We start from the raw sequence: 20,272 nt of genomic DNA on the forward strand, positions 1-20,272 counted from the left end.
GATACTGAAGAGGGAAAAGGGAGTAGGGAAAACTTTGGCACTGGTCGCCTTTAAATCTGACACTGGTAATGATGTAGGATATCTAAACTTGGGTTTTTTTCTGCAAAAGGAATGGTTTTTTTCTTCAAAAATATATTTTAAAAAGTTCTTAGCACCAAAAATGTGAAGTAACTACCTTATTTTTATACCTTATATAACTATATATATAACTACACCTTAAATAACTACCTTATTTGTATGAAATCAGCTTACACCTAGAGCTGGATAAAGATACATGCTCATATTTAGTTCTAAGTAGTGAATACACCTCCACTAACTAAAAGCATCGTCTTCCCCTACGCTTAAAATGAACGGCGTGGTGACCTCGCAGTGCCGCTGGCGACATTATCACGCCTTCTCTCATTAGGTGCATTTCCCACCGCTTGCCACAGACCTTTCCCTTCTCGGCTGTGAAAACGGAGGGAAGTTTCACAGACGAAGGGCTGCGGCCATGGTACCAGTAGATGGCAGCAAGAACACGCAGAAAAGGCTTCCCTGCCCAGCCGGGCAGCCTGGAAAGCGGCGCAACTTTAAACGGATTCAGTATTTGTCTTCCATATTTGGAGAGTGAAAAGTATATGTGACAATTAGAGGGTAATGCAATATTACAGTGCAAATAGGAGAGCGAAATTACTGTGTAACCACTGAATAGCTCCCTGATTTAATTTGTTTGTACTGACCTAACTTCTCTGCAATTGCAAGTTCGCCTCTGAGGGACCTGGAAAGAGGGATGGAGATCTGACTGCTGCCACTCACTAGGAACTTCCCCGGCCCTCCTTCTCTGTTATACTTTATGTGCAGGGTAAAGGTGATTAACACTGCTTTTAGGCTCAAAATCGCAGAAATCTGCAAATGAAAGAAATATCTCCCTTTACACTTGGCCATCATGATTTTTTTTTCTTCATGGAGGATTCTGCTCTCTATTACAGATACTTCTAAAAAAAAAACAAAAAACAAAAAAAACCAAAATGGTTAAATGGTTAAAGCATGAACACAAGCCCCAAATATGCACAAGTATGTGTTGTTTTTTTTTCCCCTGAAGAGACCTAGGGTCTGAACTGACTCACCATGTATTGTAGTAATTGCAAAGATGGAATGCAACAGCTCCAGAAAACTGCCAAGGAGCAGGCATAAAATCTAGGCATCCGGGAGGCAGCTGGGTTTCCTAATTATTGGCAAATATATTTATGTATAAATATTTTGCCAAGCGTGATTTGGGTTAAGAGTTCCTGTGAAGTGACCTTTTGCTTTCCTTTGTTTTATGTCTGTACACATGTCCTAGATAGATACATGGGGAGAGAGAGAGACAGACACACAGACCCAGATAAATGAACGGATTTCACACAGCCCTCCAAAATCCCAAACGATGCCTAAATTAAATGAAGAGGGATATGAAGCGAGGCATAAGTGCAAGCACAGATTTCAGAACTGTGAAAATATGTCAGCAGAGCATCATTTTTTTGTTCAGGCTGATAATCACTCCCTGCTCTCATTATAAGATCAGAAGGGCCATCTGTCCTCTCTGGATAATTTGGAGCTCAGATACAGTGAGCACCCTTGTTAGAAAATGACCCTCCTACTCTGTGTAATCACAAGCACTTGCAGCCCTGGATCCGCACGAAGCTGGGGAGGAACAGATTGGTTCCAGATCGGTATTGATTATGTACAGATTTGTGGTTTATTTGGCGCTACATTTGGGTGAAGAGGTTTTTATTTTGGAAGGGTGGTGGGGTTTGTTTCCTGCCTCCGTTTTTCAACCTGTCACCTTCACTTCTCCAGACTTTCCTCTCCCCTCTCGAGATGTAACACTGGGATGTTGCATGAGACAGAAGAGTCTCCTGATTTTGTAATGAGACAAGTAAGCATCAGTCTGAACAATACAGCTCGGGAAGCTGCTTCCTAAGACACGATCCCCGTCTGCAGTGAGCAGTTTCCCCTCTGATACACGGTTATTCTCGAGTGACTGGCTCACTCATTCACAGCCGCAGCAGAGAAGTGTAGAATTCGAGGATTCTTCAACGTTTGCTCTGGACCTGCAGACACAAACAAGCCTTAGTGACTTCACTGACATAGGACAAAGTCATTAGCCAAAGGGAAAAACCTTTGGAACGTAAGCTGCCTTCCTCTTCTGACCCAGATTCAGTGACAAAGTCCCACGTCCCCCCCATGTTTCCAGGCAAGAAGACAACTTAATCATCAGAAGGGGAGGACCGGAATGAAAGTGCCCCTTTTTGGAGAAAGGTTGCAGGAATTCACACGGGATGAAATCATCCCATCATTCTTGTGGGGACCGGTGTGTATCGCTAATAGCAGAACAAACATGAGAAACAAGACGGACAGTTTCAGGACATGAGGACACGGGGAAGTCGCAGGTGGGAGGAATCCGATTTTAGCACTAAGAGCTTCGTCGTCTCTAACGCCCCGCTGTAAGAGACTTAGGGTTTCAAGAGGTAGTTTATTATTATTCTGACGGTAGCGGTTTCTCCTCATTTGTAAGACAATGATGTTTAATATTCACCGAGGAGTAGTGAGGTGGCATTTGAACAGCCCCAGCCCCGCTTTGGGGCCAGGGTTCCCGTTGCACGAGGCTGCGCAGAGCCCGCAGGCACCGCTCCCGGCAGGGTCGCCGGGCCGGGCCGGGCCGGGCCGACCGAGACTCAGCAGCAGCCGTGGGATTGGGCAGGCCCGAGCCGGGCATCTTCCCAAGCGGCTCCAAAGCCATCCCATCTGCGGAGGTGGGCAGGTACTGAAGGACCTTTGCAAACTCGGCCGAGTTCAGCCCACGGTGTGTGCGCAGCCGGCGGGGACGGGCGCTGCCCCACCGTGCCCGGCTTTCCTGGGGAATGGGGGGGCGAGCATCCCGGACTGGGGCGGGCAGAGGCTAGGCACACTCCATGCAACATTCAGCAGGCATCCCAAGTTCGCTTTTTTTGCGATTGGCATCCATAAAACATGTCTGCTAAAAATCAGAACAAAGCCGAGCCCAGGTAACTTCGCGGTAGATACTGGCTGGCCTTAAGGACAGGCACATTTTGGGCAATGAAAATAATATCTCCGTTAACTTCAGATAGGTCTCTTTGTCCAGCAGATAAGTAATTTCAAGTGCGGTCTGGCTGATTGGGGTGAGGGGGAGAGTTGTGTTTGGTTTGTTTTTTTTAAAGACTCCGAATCCACCCAATCTTTAGCCTCCCTCTCCCTCTTTCCGTAATTTACCTCACTAGGAAAGCTTGTACATGTTTGTATAAAACTCGAGCACACTGTGGAGAAGGAGAGGGAGAGAAAGTGGGTGCAGGACATAAAAATTCTAACAATAAGTAGCCCCGAATATGTGAGTGATACGTGTATTTTCATTCTCGCTGAACACTTCTATATCTGCTAGGCTCTCTATCTGCTCAGTCCTGTGTACTCCTGTGCAAGAAAACGCAGTGAAATCGCTTTACGTGCTTATATATATGCGTGTGGGACTATACAGACAGATAGGTAGATAGACTGCGCTCGCATAATCTGCCCGTGTCTATCTATCTGGGAGGATTAGTTATCTCTGCATCTATTGAGAATTAACAAGGGCGAGAGATTATGTATCAACGTACAGACAACGGCTATGAATATGAAACCTTACGTACATAGGTAAGACGGATTCAGTCAGCCACTCAGCTGCAAAGCTCCTCTTTAAGGCTGCTCTGTCTTATCCTCTCAAAGCCCTCTGACAGCTTCCTCCCAGTACCTTCACCAGGGAATAAGGAGAAGGCTCGGCACTGCACATCCCTGCTTTTCACATCCGAAAATGACAGACATATGTCACCGCCGTGCCTGGACTTTGCTGGAAACGGGCCGCCTCCCCCGACCCCGCCACACACACCTTTTGTTCCAGGCAAAATAAACAACTCGGAGGAGCTGGGAAAGGGTGTTACGCCAGAAGGGGAGAGACGGCGGGAGGGCCGCGCTTCCCCCCGGCCCCGGCCCCGCGGGCGCGGATCTCTGCGGGAGCCCGGCGGGAAGGGAGCGGGCGCGCTGCGGGGCCGGGGGGTCCCTGCGGCGGCGGGAGCGGCGGCCCAGGCAGGGCAGGGCAGCCGGGCTGCCGGGCCGGGCCTGCCGCTCCTCCAGGTGCGGGCAAGGGGCCGGGGCTCCAGCCGGGGGGGTGGCTGAGGCAGACGGGGGCTGAGGGGAGCAAGAAGGGTGGTTGTACGACCGAGGGGGCCGGGGCGAGGGGCCGGGGCCGGGGCAGGGGTCGGGGAGGCGCGCGGCGAGGTCTCTCCGCGGCGCAGGACTGTATTTTGCGGCAGAAACTCTCTTGAGCGCAGACAATGGAGCGGGATGTTTACTGCGGGCGGGAAGACAATTAGCAATTCATCGGGAGAGATGTGTCACCCAAATGTCACGGGGAAGCTAACATGACATCTGTTTTAATGGCTCCGTGCTAATAAACTCCTCTCGAAGGGCGGCTTTGTGGGGACGTCAAAGATTATTTACAGAATGAGTCAGTTTCCAAACGGGCTGAGGCGCCGTCGGTGGCGGCGGGACCGCGGCGCGGCGGGGACACGGCGCCCGGGACGCCGGGCGGGAAGGACCCGCGGGGAAGGGGCAGCTGCAGGCACCGCTCCGGCCCGGCCCGGCTCGGCACGGTCCCGGCAGGGCCCGCCTGGCGAGGGGCGGTCAGAGCGCCGAGGGCAGGTGCAGCCCCGGGCGGGTGTCCTTCCTTCCTTCTTTCCTTCCCCCCGCGATGGCTGCGCCGCGACGGCAGCGGGACGCGCTCCGAGGGGATGCACGCCCGTCTCCGTGGCTTGCCTTCTGCTCAGCTTTGCCAGGAGGACGGGGGAGCCCCAGCCCCGGGAGAAACCGCGCCGTGCGGAGGGCCCCGAAGCAGCACGGACAGGGTGCCCGTCCTGGGCCGCAGACGCCGGGTGCGGAGCGGCCCGGCCTCGGGGATGGAAGTTCCTCGGCACCGAGAAGCAGCGGGGCCCCAAAAAAGCGGCCGGGTTTTCACCGAGTGCCACATCCTGCGTTATTGAACAAGACACGCTGCAGTAAAACACATAAGTAGACAAACTGAGAGAATCCATTTAGAAGTTAACACAGTGACTCGCTCACAAGCACACAGTGGGGGGAGACAATTTAATTTCCCTCTGATCCATTCGAAGATTTTTATGTTTAGATTGTTGTTTAGATGTCATTAAAAGGTTCTTTAAAATAGGGGAGGGGGAAACCTAGCGAGCCTCTGGCCACTGGCTTGTATTCCTGTGCCTCCTCAATTTTCGTCCTCTGTAAGGACAGGTTGGAGAGGGGATGTGTGGAATATATCCAGCTGTTCTTGCAGATACGTATGTGTGTAAAGACAAAGATGTGTTTCTGTGTTCCTGTCTCTCTATATACGCATATATGTGCATCTCATCTGTACAGAGAATGGATACTGCACCTTTTTAAGACAAACAGAGCGAGCCAATCCCAAAAGTCTTTACTCGGGCAGAATTGACGCTGAACGTAATAGCAGGTTATTGCAAACCTGTCCTCCGTACTTATTAATCGTCCAGATCAAATACATTAATGGATAGCGAGAATGAAAATAGGCTGAGAACCGTCTGTCGTCCTTTCAAGGGCAACGAAAACGTGGTACTGACACCGGGACTGAACGGAGCGGCGTGCTCCGTAACCTGGAGCGGGGAAGGAGGTGGGCCAGGAAGTGGGTGGGTAAGAGGAAAATTGCCATTGTCAGGAAAACTAAATGCAGTTTTAGGTGGCCCACAGCTGAGATGAGTAAATAAGCCTCAGATCTACTTTTCTTCCTGTCTCCAAAGGTATCTCTAAAGGTGTCTCAAAGACAGCAAGGACAGGCAAGCACTGGCCCCGCAGGTGTGGGATTGCCCAGGGGACAGAGCCGCGGGGAGCAGGGGCTCCTCCTGACAGGTACCCCGGTGTCCTACTTCCCCCGCTCCCACCGGGTCATTCTCTCCCAGCCCTGAACACATCTTCCCATTTTAATACAGACCTCGTGGCGGGGATCTGCTTCCCCGGGCTTCGAGGGGAGCGTGGTCCGGGCCTCCGGGGAAAACGCGCCGGCCGCTGCCCGGGACGTGGGCCTCGGGGAGCAGAGGAGTGAGGGATGGTGAGGACACCAAAATTGTTCCTACACGCCCTTCACTTACTTGACTGTTTGTACCCATCCCCGCACACGGTTCCGCAGCGGGGCGGCCCCGGCGGGGCGGGAGCGGCGGGCAGCCGGCCCCGGGGAGCGCTGGGTGCAGGGGGCGGCCCTCTCGCACAGCCCCCCCGGCCCCCAGACCTCTGAGAGTAGGGGGAGGCAGATCCCGCTCTCCATTCCAGCTATTTTCAGAGCTTGGGAGCAGGGTAAACAAAACGCTCTTGCTATCTCCTCGCGCAGATAAGGCAAGAAGTGGCTTTCTTTAATAATATGATTGAAATGTTAGGGGTATGATGCCTCCTCGTTAGTAATATTGGCTTTGCATGCAGAGCACAATCCCATCCCTCTAGACTGCTTAGCCAAAACAGAGCGTAAACTCTGTAATTAGTAACGTGTTCCATCATTAAAGAGCCCTGCTGAGAATTTCTATTTAATAATGGTCTTAAATTAGTTATGATGGTAAATACTCATCTGGAAATTCAACATCTAAAACCATCTACAATCTGGAAATGCTCCAGTGTTGCTGTAATCTCCTGTAACACAGAAATGACTATCACATTCAACCATCGCATTAGAAATTCTTCGTACCGTTTGGTCCACTAATATACAGTATGGATGTGTTAATTAGGTTAACCCATAGACTGTCTGCTTCACAAATATTTAGAAATAAACAATGAAAGCTCCTTTTTAATACGATACAGCCAGGGAAGAGAGGAGGAGGGGCGGATTTGACTCTTTCAGTTGGAAATTCTTTTGTTTTCTGATAAGGTGGAACTGCAACGTCGGGCCTAAGAGTTCGCCAGCACAGAGCCACGGACACGCACCCACGGGCACACACCCACGGGCATGGACCCACGGGCATGGACCCACGGGCATGGACCCACGGGTACACACCCACGGGCATGGACCCACGGGCATGGACCCACGGGCATGGACCCACGGGCACACACCCACGGCCATGGACTCACGGGCATGGACCCACGGGCACACACCCACAGGCACATACCCACGGCCATGGACCCACGGGCACACACCCACGGGCACACACTCACGGACATGGACCCACGGCACGGGCCCACGGGCACGGGCCCACGGGCACACACCCACAGGCATGGACCCACGGGCACACACCCACGGGCACACACCCACGGGCACACACCCACGGGCATGGACCCACAGGCACACACCCACGGGCATGGACCCACGGGCACACACCCACGGGCACACACCCACGCCGCCTCGGCCACGATCAGCAGCTCCCCACCACAGGCAGAAGCAACACCCACGGCTCCTTCTGCAGAATGTGGCTGTTACCATTCGCCTCCCGAGGCAAATCAATCCATACCACACCTTTGGGGTTTATTGGGGTTTTTTAATTTAATTTGTCCATTTTAGGAAAGAGTTTATCCCTTCTCTGCCGTGTCCTCTATACAGAGGGGCTTGGCTCCAGCAATCTTTTTAAAAAGAGCTTTAAAAGGATCCAAGGAGGAACAAGGAAGAGGCAGCAAAAGAGTAAATAAATAAATAAACAAATAAATCTGGCTTCCCCCCTGGCTGCAAGCGGAATTAAAGTTTCACATTCAGACTGTGATGCAGGTATAAATAAGTAATTCAGGTACGCTTATCCCCACTGGGGATATAAAGAAAACTTATTTGTAATAACAATAGAAAATCAGTAACTGAGATAGCTGGGGGTATTGGTAGGAGCAAGGGAGGGAAGTGAAGTATATTTTTGTATTTACCTAGACGTCTAAACGTTTATCCTCTCTAGCACTAACCTTTCATGTTTAATGAATGAATCTGCATTGCAGGTTTTTTTTCCCCCTCCATGTGCCGGCTAGTTTTAAATCTGCAAGCACCACAAAGAGGCCGTGATCCCATCTGCCTATGATTCCAAATTAAAGTTCAAACGGATGGCTTACACACTGCTGATCCTGTATCATAGCCTCTCGCGCCCCTTCAATTACTATTTAATAGAATTACAGTGTAAAATCCCAATAGTCTTAAAGAATGTTTTATCACAGACTGAAGAGAGAGAATATACAGACACCTCCAATGTTATTGAACTGTATTACTGACCTATTTAGATATTATAAGGGAATATTCAGTGTTCTACAAGATATTACAAGAGCTCCTTTAATCTGAAAACACGCATATGTGTGTACACATATATATTCCTCTCTGTGTGTGGACATTGTACACATCAGCTCCACCCCATCGGCAAGTGCCCACATCCAGCCACGCTCTGTGGGTGTGTGGGCTCACCCTTGTCCACACGGACACACACCCACGCGATAACACACGCTCCTCCAGGTCCTGTCCAAATTCGTGAGTTTTGGTAAACTGCAGCATAACTTTATTGTTGCCAGATATTGCTAGAGAGGTTAATCCAGTAGGGAAGCAGTTCTGGAAAACACTCTGTAAGTGACCTTATTTTTAAATGAACTTCCCCTGATGATGTTTCTATGGTGACAAAAAAAAAAATCACCCCCCCCAAAAAAAATCATAAAAACCAAACAGCAAACCCCAAAACAACAAACCCAACCAAATATTTGCAGTATAGCTAAATTGCCCTCTAATAACTAGAACTGGAATTAAAATCAGTCGCAGTCTGGATTTAGCTGTTGTAAATCTTGACTTCTAGTGTAGTTCTCGTCTTACTTTTTCTACTTGTTCAGCAAAGGTCCTGTCTGCCTCAGGGAGAAACGATTCTGCCACTTCACCTGAGCGAGGTGATTCTAACCATGTACTTGGAGGTATTTACAGCTACACTTTATTCAATACTCTTTAACATCTTCCTTCTCTTGCAGATCGCGAGGTACCAAGCCACTTCGAAGCCTCCTGGTCTGAAACCGCCTTACTTTCAAAATAAAAAAGAACAGCGTCGAAAACAAAACCTCACAGCCGTCCTTCCCCCAGACACAGCAACACAAATCCCTTTCGTATCATTTAATCACAGCTATAACCCGACAGCCCTTGCCTTTTGTCATTACCGTGCCAGAAGATAATATTTACCATGATTGTCGGTAATATCCTTAGTGCTTTCCCTTCCCAATTCTTTCTTGCACGTACAGAGGCACACAAACACCCGCCTCCCTGCCTTTGCCATCCCTTGGTCAGTTTGCAACTGGATGGTTTGGTTCATTTCCTCCTTTTTTATACACCATTTGCAAACTTCTGTGTCTCTGGGCTCTCTGCGGGGTGGTGATGTGGCTACAGACCCTCTGCATTTTGTACTCCTGTGTGTGTGTGTGTGTGTGTGTGTGTGTGTGTTAGTGTGTATTGGTGTGTGTCAGTCTGCACACCCGTGTGCGTGTGTGCGCTCCAGAAAAAGGCGATGTTTGTCTGTCCTCTCCCTACACGCGGAATCCAGGCCAGTGCGATGCGGAGCTCAATAAGAAACTGCATGAATAAACACGAATAGAAAGTTGTGCTCAGCTAACCGAGGAAATCAGAGCAATACCAGGGCACCAACGTCCACATTTCTTTTCACTTCGGGCCGGGGCAGTAACCTCATCTGGGTATGCTAAAAATTAAGGGCAACGGGCAAGCAGATTCAAGTCCCTCGAAAAGGCTGCTGTAATTGATCAGACAGAGAGAGATGGGGTGACCGAAGCCCACGCCTGACCGTGGAGGGCCAGCAGCAGCCGCGGCCCAGCAGGCACACAAAGGACCCCCAGCCATGCTAAAGGGCTCGGGCAGCCACCACGGAGAGAGAGGGAGGAAGGGAGGGAGGCAGGTGGCGTCGGTGGTCCCCAGACCTCCGCGCCGGGTGGCACGCGCGCCGGTGGACCCGCAAATCGGAGCTAGCTGGGAACGAAGGCAGTGTTACAGCAGTGTTATAGGCGAGGGGTGGGTGGTGAGGGGGTTAACCATCGTCTCCAAACTGCTCCGGAACCGGCTGGTCTCGGCCCGACTTCCGACGGGCGGGGCGGGGCAATGCCCCCGCGGCGGAGGGCGAGGGGCGGCGGTGCGGGACGGCGCGGGCCGGGGAGGCAGCTCGCTGGGCTGCCGGGCTCCGGCCATCTGCCTCCTGTCCTCCGGCTTTCTCTTAAATATTGATCAGACGCACTTCAGCTTCTGAGTAATTTCATCTTAATCAGAGGCCGGGCTCGGCGCGGATAACAAACTAATGCTGGAGAGGGCCTGTGGATAATGCCGGGCCAGGGGCAGGGAGGAGGCAGCCCTCGGGTTTGGTGGGGCTCGATAGGCCCTATCTTCCCGGGGCAGATGGACTTAGTGGGTGAGAAGGCTTAAACGCAGCTTTTCATAGATTTACACCTCAATCAGCCATTCAGGTTTTTTATGCAAATCCTAAAACAACATCATTTATCCATTACGAAGCCCGGCTTTGAAACGGCATATCATTAGCTGCGCCCTTGGCACCCCCAAACCATGCAGGCACCGACGCCCCCTGGATGAGATGTGTCCTGATCCCCCACAAACCCCGCCGGCTCCAGGGAGGGGTGGACACTCCCAGCGCGGCTGGGGCGGCTCCTCCTTCGGGTTTGGGCTGGGGATCCGACCAAAGGAGCAACTTTTGGGGATGGGGGTGACAAATGGCGCGGGAGAGTAAAGGCCCTGCCCTTCAGCTTAAGCTGTGCTGGAGCCTAAGGCCAGGTACCGGTGGGGCGAGGCTAAGGGCGATCTCTGGCCTCCCCTAGCAGCCACGGCACGACGGGGTGATATTCGGGAGGCTTAATCAGAGGGAAGAAGAATCCAAACCTATCAGTGTAAGGCTGACCTGAGGTAGATTATTGCTGCCGGCTTGACGCCTTCTAGCTGCAGCTTCGAGACGCGAAAATGAAAAGAAAGGAAAAAAGTACGTCCCAAACTTTCACGCCTCTGAATCCTTTCAGGTATTAAATTCCATTAAAAACGACGCTGCTATCAGAGAGGAACAGAAATACTGCCCTTAAAAACAATGTACCGACACTAAAGATCTTCCCACCCAGAACTGGGGGTGACTGGAAAGCCAGTTTGTTCTTCTAAAGGCCTCTCCGCTGCCTCTCTGCCGGCGGGGAGAGAAAAAGCAGCCCAAGCTTTAGCGAGAGACCCGATGAGGGTGTCGGCCATTGGGGAACCTTTTATCCCCTCCCGGGTAATATTTTCCCCTTCAAAAAGCCGCGTGGGGGAGGGGAAGAACTAGGTCCATCACACCACCCACGCGGAACACGGTAGCCCCATTGTGCACCTGCCCCCAGGCAACTCCCGTCCATTTCAGTTTCGTACGACGGGAATTTATTTTCTATTAGCTCCCCACTCGTGTTGGCGGCGGGCCAGCGGCACGGCCGGGGCTGCCCGTGGGCAGGGCCCCGGAGCGGAGCCGCGCGTGGGGCGGGCGCTGCCCGGGGCCGTGCGTGTCCTTGGGCGCGGTGGGACGCGCTCCCCACGGGCTCACTGCGCTCACACGCGCCGCTGCTCCTCAGGGGAGCCTCAGGTGTGCGAGCGTGTCCACACACCAGCTCGTCCTTTAAAATTACCCATTGGTGGCTTGGTCTAAAATCTCGCACCCTGTGGCAGTTCTCCCAAATCCACAGGTAGCCTCGTGAGGCGTGGGGGGGAGGGAGGAGGGGGGAAGAGCCCATGCGCTTTCTATGTCTCTCCGCAGACCTAGCTCGGACTTCACTAAAAAAAAGGAAGAGGGAAGAGGGAGAGAGGATTCGGGCAACACAAAGGTAGATGGGAAGACCATACTAGTTTGGAAATGGTCAAGAAATTCCAGGCACGTTTCTCTTTAAATCCCTGGTAATATTCAAAATTGTATTTTCAAGTAAAAACAAGTTTAAAATTCACCTCTTGCTAATTCACGGCTGAAAAATCTGCCCAGGGCAAAGCAAAACTTTAAGGAAAAGGAAAAAAAGAAAAAGGGGAAAGGAAAGAAAGAAAGATGCTGAAATACTGTTAGTCATGCAAATAAAGGCTTCTTTCAGCACATTACAATATACTCCGGATTCGAGGGGAGGAGCTGCAACCCGTTAAGGGCGAGGAGTTTTTGTTTTTGTTTTCATTTAAAGCTACAAAACAAATCCCGAAATGTCTTAACCGCTCTCTGGAGACACCCATCCTTGCAGGCAGGCGGTCGGGGAAAGCTTTTTAGCTCGCAGTGCCCAAAAAAAATGACCGGGGTGAGGGGAAACGATGGAGCCCGCCGTGGCGGAGGGGACACGAAGGGACACGGCCGTGCCTGGCGCCGCGGCCGCTATCGCAGCACTGTGTCCCCGTTGCCGCCCGCAGCCTCCTCGCAGGGTCGCTCCGTGCCTGTGAAATCCCCCCGGGCTGTCCCGCCGAGCCGGGGAAGGCAGGGCCCGGAGGGGCGCAGGGGCTGCGCAGCGCTGCGCGCCCCGCCGCGGGACAGAGAGCGGGGCCAGGAGCCCACGGGGAAGGAGAGATTTTCCGTGGCGGACAGAAACACCGACATCGCTGGGTAGATAAGAAAATGGAATACTGTATTTGATTTAGAAAGTTTGTACATATAGATAAACACGCAGTTAAGGAAACAATAGTTTAAGCGTCCTACGTGGAGTTTAAGAAGAGACCCCCCAAAGCTGCTATGAAATACTCAAAATAGCTTTTGCATAAGATAACTACAGTTGCACCCTAAGCTTTTTTTTTTCTTTTTCTTTTTTTTTTTTTTCTATCGCTGAGGTCCCTTTTGGAAACCAAGCACGTCAGATTTTGACGGCTAAGTTTGTGCAAGGAACACCGAGTCAAGGAAAATAAAAAGGAGAGAGAGAGAAAGGGTTGGAGGGAGATAGAGAGAGGGGAGGAAGAAAGAGGAGAGCAAATATCATATACAAGCATTTCTACACATATATTACAAACTGGGAAAATGACCGCATCATTAAGATATACATAATTCATATAAAATTTTGAAATAAAAATAAAAATCTGTTACAGTCATAACTATTCTTTTTCCACATTTATAACCAGTACCCACACAGGCAGTGACAGAAGTGTAGAAAAAAAGGTGCTTACGAATAAAATGATTGTCTGCGGAACAAAAAAACAGAAAATTGCATCTTGGCTGGACCATCACTCGGACTAAAAAAAAAAACAAAAAACAAAAAAGAGAGAAAGAGAGAGGAAGAGAGAAAGAGAAATAGGACCAACAAAAAGGCGATAAACATTTGTTATTTCCCTCTTCAAGGAGTTCCTTTTAAATTTTTTTTTATTTTTGATTTTTGTACAAATTCGATCGGAGTTTGCATTTGTTTGTCTGGTTTCTGTTTGTTTTCCTTTACTATAGAGAATATTTTTTCCCAGATACAAATTTAATCATCATCATCATGCAAGTGGGTGAAATGCGTCCATGGAAAAGCGCAAAGGAGAAATCGTGCTTGTCCTAAAAAGAATACAATTGTCACTTTTGCTTTGTTTTTGTTTTTTTTTTTTCCTTTCTTTTTATATATATAATAATTATTATTTCCCGCCCTCCCCCCCACCCTTCCCGCTGCAGCACCAGCGTTTGTGACTGTTGAAGTTTTAGCTCCATCTCTTGGTGGTGGTGTTGGCTGACGGTGGTGGTGGTGGTGGTGGATTCTCTGATCCCTGTCTGTTTGTTTGCTATTATGTTTGGGTCGGGTTTGGCCTTTTCTTTCCTCCCGGCTGTGTGTGTGCGTGCATGCGTGTGTGTGTCCTGATTCTAGGTTGCCTCGGTTTGTTTTGCTCGGGACGGGGAGAGGGTGCTTGGCTGTTTGGATTTGGATTTTTTGTTTGTTTGTTTGTTTGTTTTCCGATATCATACATCACATTCCGAGTCGCTGGAGGTTACCGAGAGGATGGAGGTGCCCGTCTCGGCTCTTTCTGTCAAACTGGAGACGCTGGTGGTCGGGCTGGCCGCCGTGGACGGAGACTCGGCCGAGCTGTGTGTCGGGCAGCCGGGCTCTGCCAGCGACCGCATGCCGCTCTGTCCTATCGCCTGGTGCTGGAGCCTGCATCGCGCCGGGAGACAAAACAACAGCACAGCCCCGCTCAGACACCGGGCGCGGCCGAGGGCACGGCGCCCGCCCGGCCCTGCGCCCTCCCGGGGCCGGCCCGGAGCGGGAGCGGCCCTGGGCCGTGGGGCGCGGCCCCGGGCCGGCCGCTCTCCCGCAGCGCCCCGCGCAGCCCCGAGCGGCGGCAGGGCCGGCAGGGCAGGGCCGGGCCGGGCCGCGCTGCCCCCGCTGCCGGGCAGGCCAGGCCGCCGCAGGGGGACGCGCCCGGAGCGCACAGGGCCACGGGGGCCGCGGTCTGACACGGGACGGGGAGCGCGGGGACATCGCTTCCCCGCGCCCGCGTTTGGAAAACACGAGCAGCGCCTTCTCCTTCCCCGGATAAAGTGCCATTCATTCGTGCCCGCAGCGCGGCGGGCCTAGGAGAAAGCGTGCGGGGCTGAGCCCCTGCAGCACTCGGACACCGCGAAAAGCTTCGAGGAGCGGTCCGTAGCGGACAGGAATCGTACTGGAACCCCGTTTTGTGCTCTAGCCAACACCTGCCTAAATATTTCCCAGTGCACAGACACTGTGAGTCTGCGGTAGGGAAGGAGGGAGGTCCTGTCCCAGGGGCGCAGCGCAATGAATAAAATAAAAGAAGGAGAATGTGGAACACAGAGCTACTCTCCCCTCGAAATTTAAGTCCTTTTTTCATCTGAAAGCCATAATCAGCTTTTTAGTGCTTTTTCTTTAATTTCTTTCATTGTTAACGCTTAAGGGAATATTACCTTTGATTTTTTTTTAAGAGGCAATAAATATTTTTAGGTACCCTAGCATATTGCAAATATTCCTCTGGCCCCGTTTATACCACTCGAAACCCAAAGCAAGCCTAATTCAGGGATAAGAGCTAAAAGTCCTGGACTGAGCAACCAGCCTCAACCTCTAGCGCCCAGGATTGCCTGTGTGAATCAAAACACACTCTTCGCTCAAATGTTTCTCACCGGGGTATTTTTTTAATTTAACTTCCTGCAAAGAACAGAAAAAATGTAGCCAGTTTATTCTACATTTCTCATTATTTTAAGCTGTCTAATTTCAGGGTCTTTGATTTTTCTCCCATTTACAAATCCTGGTGCATTCATCTGCTGTCAACAGCGTTGAGTCAACAAAAGCATCCGTAGGCAACTTCTGTTTATTTACAGTCCTAAGCTGATCTGTTTTCCATTTAATGGAAATTAAATAGCGAGGCACTTTTAGGTTGCTTTTCTCCTACAGAATCTTTAATCAGTAGCACCACTGCTGTACTTAGCAGGAATTTAAGAGACAGCATTTATAAGAAGAAGTTTTTGTTTACACGCTTACAGCGGTAGCGAAACTTAAATTAAAATAAAACCAATGTGTCAAACTAAATTAAGGGTCCATTTTCATTTGCAAAATAACTTTTACGACAGTAATGAGAAAGAAAAAAAAAAAAGCAAAAGAAAGGAAGAAGGGTGCCTCGCTTTTATCATGGCAAAGCGGAAAAGAAAAAAAAAGAAAAAAGACACCGAGAGACACGCAAATAAATGCAAGTGTAAATGCACAGGAAACACACGACCAGGAGGCCAGGTCGCCATGTGGTGTAAACACAGAAATGGAGATGCAGGGGGGAAAAAGATTCCCGGTCTCTTAAATGTTGTTTTCTTTTTGGTTTAGGTGTGGGTTGTTTTTTTTGGGTTTTTTTTCTCCATGAACTAAAGAGCTCTGGGGTATGCCAGTGCTGGTCCCGCTGAGCACGCAGAGCAGAACGAACAATTGGAGCGGAGCCGCCGGCTCCGCCGAAACCCGCTCTGAACCGCACAGCCTGCCTCGGCCCTTCGGCCGGGGAACCGCGCCTGAGAGCGGCCAGGCACGAATCCCGGCCAGCCCAAAGCCGAACCGAAGCCCACCGACCCGGAGCCGTGGGGTTTCCCGTCCCCCGCGCCAGCCGCCGGAGCAGGGAGGAGGGAGGCCGGGAGAGCCGGGCGCTGCCCCCGCGGCAGCCGAGGTGCTCCGCGCGTATCTGCACACAGGCGCGCCCGCGGAGCTGCCCACGCCCGCCGGGAGCCCCAGCCCTGCCCGCACCCCGAGAGCCCACAGGGAGCCGCGGCAGGGCTGGAGGCACGTCAGGCAACTTTGAGCCGTGCCTATCCCCGTCGCATCCCCGCGGCTGCCGGGAGAAGACCTACCCGCCCGGCGGGGGGACCGATTTCTCCCCGGTGGAGAGGAGGAGGAGGAGGAAAGGAGAGGCGGAGGCGCGCTGTCGGCCAGGCGGCTGCCGAGCAGCGGAGCGCGGCCGCCCGCCCGCACGGTCCCGCCGCCCACCTCGCCCCCCGGCCCGGAGAGTGGCACGGCAGCCCCACTGACCTGTTTTTAGCCGCCGCCGCTCTGTCTCTTTGCCTTCGGTTTTTGAACCAGTTGCCTACTTGCGTGGGGGTGAGCCCCGTGGCCTGAGCCAGTTCCCTTTTCTTGCTGGGGTTGGGGTAAGGGTCCTGCAGGTACCACTCCCTCAGGAGGCTGCGAGTCCTCTCCTTGAAGCAGTGCGTCTTCTGCTCGCCATCCCAAATGGTCCTGGGCAGCGGAAACTTCTTCCTCACCCTGTATTTATCAACCGGCCCCAGCGGGCGACCCCTTAGCTTCTCGGCCTCCTGGTAGTGCGCTTCGAGCCACATGGCCTGCAACTTGCCGTGGGACTCCTTGGTGAATTTGTGGTTCTCCAGGATGTGGTAGAGGTCTCGGAAGTTGCCCGTGTGGAAGGCCACCACCGCCCGGGCGCGGAGGATGGACTCGTGCTTGTTGATGGCCTCGCATGCCCCCGGCGCCACCGGCAGCGACCAGAGGAACCTCCCCAGCCTTTCTATGTCTCCAGTCTCCTCCAGCGTCTCGCAGACGCTGGCCACTTGCTCCGGGGAGAAGTTGAGTGTGGGCAGCTGAAACATTGACAACTCTTCGTGGGGTGCCCGGGAGCTGCCGCCTCCACCGCCGCCGGCACCGGGGCTGCAGCCCGAGCCGCTGCCGCTGCCGCCGCCGCCGCCGCCGCTGGCGAGAAGGAGGGAGCGGTGGTGCGGATCGGCGGCGAAGTTTGGCAAGAAGAAATGGGTGGGATAAAGCTCTAGCGGGGACCTGAACACCATGGGATGACCGGGGAGAGGGGGAGATAAATCAAGGAGAAAAGAAAGAAAGGGAGGAAGAAGGGAGGAAAGGGCACACGCACCGCGCACGCATCCACACCCGCACACGCACACACAGCCACATAGAGGCACGGGGGCACACACACTCACACGCACACGCGGGCACACGCACACGCGCGCTCACACGCACCCCACACGCACACGCACTCACACACACCCGGCCCCGCGCCGCCGCCGAGTCAGGATTCAGTGATTCAACAGCGATCGCCCTAATGACAACAGCCTCATAATATCTCCCCTAAATCCACAGTGAGTGCAGCGCTGAAACATTTTGTTTCGCTTTTCTATTGGTCTTCTGAGTGTCGTTGTGGCGTTGCCATGGCAGCCGCTGCCAATCACTGTCAGCCCTGCCAATCATTACGGAGTACGTAAGGGAGGTTTTTACCACTTCGCCCAAATGCACGGGGGGGAGGGAAGCCGGGCGGTTGGTGGAAAAGCCTGGTTTGTTGTTTGGATTTTTTTTTTTCCTCCTTAATCTTTGCAACTCCTAATCTCAGCACTTCCCCTTCTCTCTGTCTCTCCCCCCTCCTTCTCCACACCCCTCCTAAATAAGGGATCAAATAATGCGAAAAGCAGTGTGCACATATTTGTTGAATGGGATGAGCAATTAGAGGGTGGAATATTATTGTGATCTTAACGAGCCTCGTTAAAGCTAAAGGAGATATGGGGGAAAAGTAAATGGGCCAGGCTGGGATACGCGTTCGGATAAAGGGCTCCTAACTGAGACAATTTACACATGATTTGCACGTAGTTTCACTTCATTCTGCCTATCTGAGCACTAATAGTGCCGGGGAAGAAAAGAAAGATGAGATCATTAGACCCATCCTCGCGCCGGTGACCCTCCCAGAAGCAGGCACATACAGTACAGGCTGGGTTTAGCCCTGGTTCACCCAAGAGTCTCTCCTCCCCTCTCCCGCTCCCTGCCCCTCTCCGCGGAAGGAGGGATCCGCTGTGCGCGGAGTTCCGCGGCCGCTCCGCCGGGAGCCGCCCAGGGCGCCCAGCCCGGATCCGCTCCGGTCGCCCGGCTCCGCCACCGACCCCAGCTCGCTGCCTCCCCCGTCCCACTCCTCGCTTCCCCGCCCTCCTGCTCCTTCTCGTCTTGCCTTTCCCTCTCCTTTCTCTTCCTTCTCCCCACTTTGTTTTTCTTGTATTCTGGCTTTCCTCCTCCCACTCGCCTCACCTCCCCTCGCCCCTTCCTTTCTCCGGAGCCCAGCGACCTTGCGAGGTTGTTCCTCACCCCGAAATCCGCCGGGGCTTTACACCTTACCTCTCCTTTTCCCCGCTAACTCTGCCCCCCGACTTGCAAGGCTCTTGTCCGGGGAAGAGGAAAGGGATGAGAACCAAAGTGGTTTTGAGCTTTAAAAAAAAAAAAAAAAATTCATTTATTTATTTTTTATTATGAAATTGAGAGCAGGGAAAATATCCGTAGTGGTGGTTTGAGTTCATCCCTCAGTAAAACACAGCTGGGTCGTCAGACCTTGCTACCATGCAACTATATTTATTATTAGGTATGTTGCTTTTAAGAAGATTTAATCAGCATCTTGAGCTGGTAACTCTTTTGTTTGGTTTCTGTAGCTATGGAAGTGTGATTTACAGAGATTTGTACGGGTCATGGACATCTTTCCAGACTTACTGTGTATATTTAGACAGGACTTTGCTTGGTGTTAAAAAGTGTATATTTTGAATAGGTTCACACACAGTAGCAAACAATACCGACATTGTAAAGGCATGTACAACGAGTATTGAAACGCAGCATCCAGACTTCAACTAATCTGCCCTCAATAAAGCTGAAATAATTATCCTAAGCCGCCTTTCTAGAAGAAAAATCATTCAGGAATTCAAAACTTTTTTAAAGATCTTTTCTGCATTCCGATGGAGATCGAGGGGTGAGGCTTGGAGCCCAAACTACTTTCAGACATCAATGGAGGGAAGGAGGGGGGGAAGTGAGATATTACAATTAAAATGTGAAAACATAGCGTGACTTGCCCTATCCGAAGGATAATAATAATACTGCTATGGGTGGTAGAAGTTCTTTAGCTGCGCTCCAAACTGGTTGTGATCCTTTCACAGCGCACTCCTCGTGAAATAATTCTAAGTGGCAGATGAATAGGTCCAGTTGGAAGAGCTGCTGGACTGGAAGAAGCTCGCTGTATGACACATTCATCTGATTTCCACTAAACTGTCATCGGTGTGCTACATGGCTTCACAGTGCTAATGGAAATAATTCGCCCTCTTAATTTTTAGTGATCTGCTTAAGCACTTCTGTTAACAGACTTGGGAAAAACTTCTTTTTACCCTCCCACCTTCCCTGGCTCATATTTCCAGTCGTACAGCTAAGGAGGGAAAGAGACTTCTCAGCCCCTCTACAAATCGACTTGGAGGTATTAATTGGACAACAATATGTTTAGCCAAAGATTTTAATACACACACACACACAAAATCTTTTTCTTTGTAATCCTTTCCTTTTATGTAAAGGATTATAGAGGGGAGAGTGGGGGGAATTCCTGCGGGAGTTTCTTAATATTTGATTCAATTTTTCTTCGAGCTGCAAATTAAACTACCTTAAAATGTATTTCCAGAATAACATCCAAACCGTCTCTGTTGTTTTGGGTTGTTTTTTTTTTTTTTTTAATCCCAAGGACTATCATACACTGGTCGTTCAGCTTCAGGTTGCAACCTCTTTATTAGTATTCCTGATGAATCTCTGAAAGCTTCTACATATATTCTTTCTTTCTCTCTCTCTCTTTTCCTTCAGCTCCCCCCCCCCTTTTTTTTTTTTTACCTTTCTCCCCACCAGACATACGAAACATGTAACAACTGCATTTCTGGCGAAAATCTTTCTTCCACAATATCCTTCCTTGGGGTATTTTAATGCATGTATTCTGTGCGTGCGTGTGTCTGTTTACAACCAAACAAACCCACAACCCTGCCTATCAGCTAACACCAAGGTCTGCTGAAGCCCAGTCTCCTCTCTGTGC

The 20,272-nt window shown here is 51.5% G+C and overlaps 1 protein-coding gene across 1 annotated transcript; it reads right to left on the bottom strand.

Moving 5' to 3' along the window:
- Nucleotides 1-12,603: 12,603 nt before the first annotated feature.
- SIX3 (SIX homeobox 3) lies at nucleotides 12,604-17,716 on the bottom strand. Its single transcript, XM_054629563.2, has 2 exons — nucleotides 16,471-17,716; nucleotides 12,604-14,109 (listed from the first exon to the last, which is right to left on the bottom strand). Exons 1-2 carry the CDS (start codon nucleotides 17,235-17,237, stop codon nucleotides 13,917-13,919), a joined length of 960 nt encoding a protein of 319 aa, XP_054485538.1. The 5' UTR covers nucleotides 17,238-17,716; the 3' UTR covers nucleotides 12,604-13,916.
- Between the last annotated feature and the right edge of the window lie 2,556 nt (nucleotides 17,717-20,272).

This window comes from Agelaius phoeniceus, chromosome 3 (genome assembly GCF_051311805.1).
Source record: "Agelaius phoeniceus isolate bAgePho1 chromosome 3, bAgePho1.hap1, whole genome shotgun sequence".
Lineage (NCBI taxonomy): Eukaryota > Metazoa > Chordata > Aves > Passeriformes > Icteridae > Agelaius > Agelaius phoeniceus.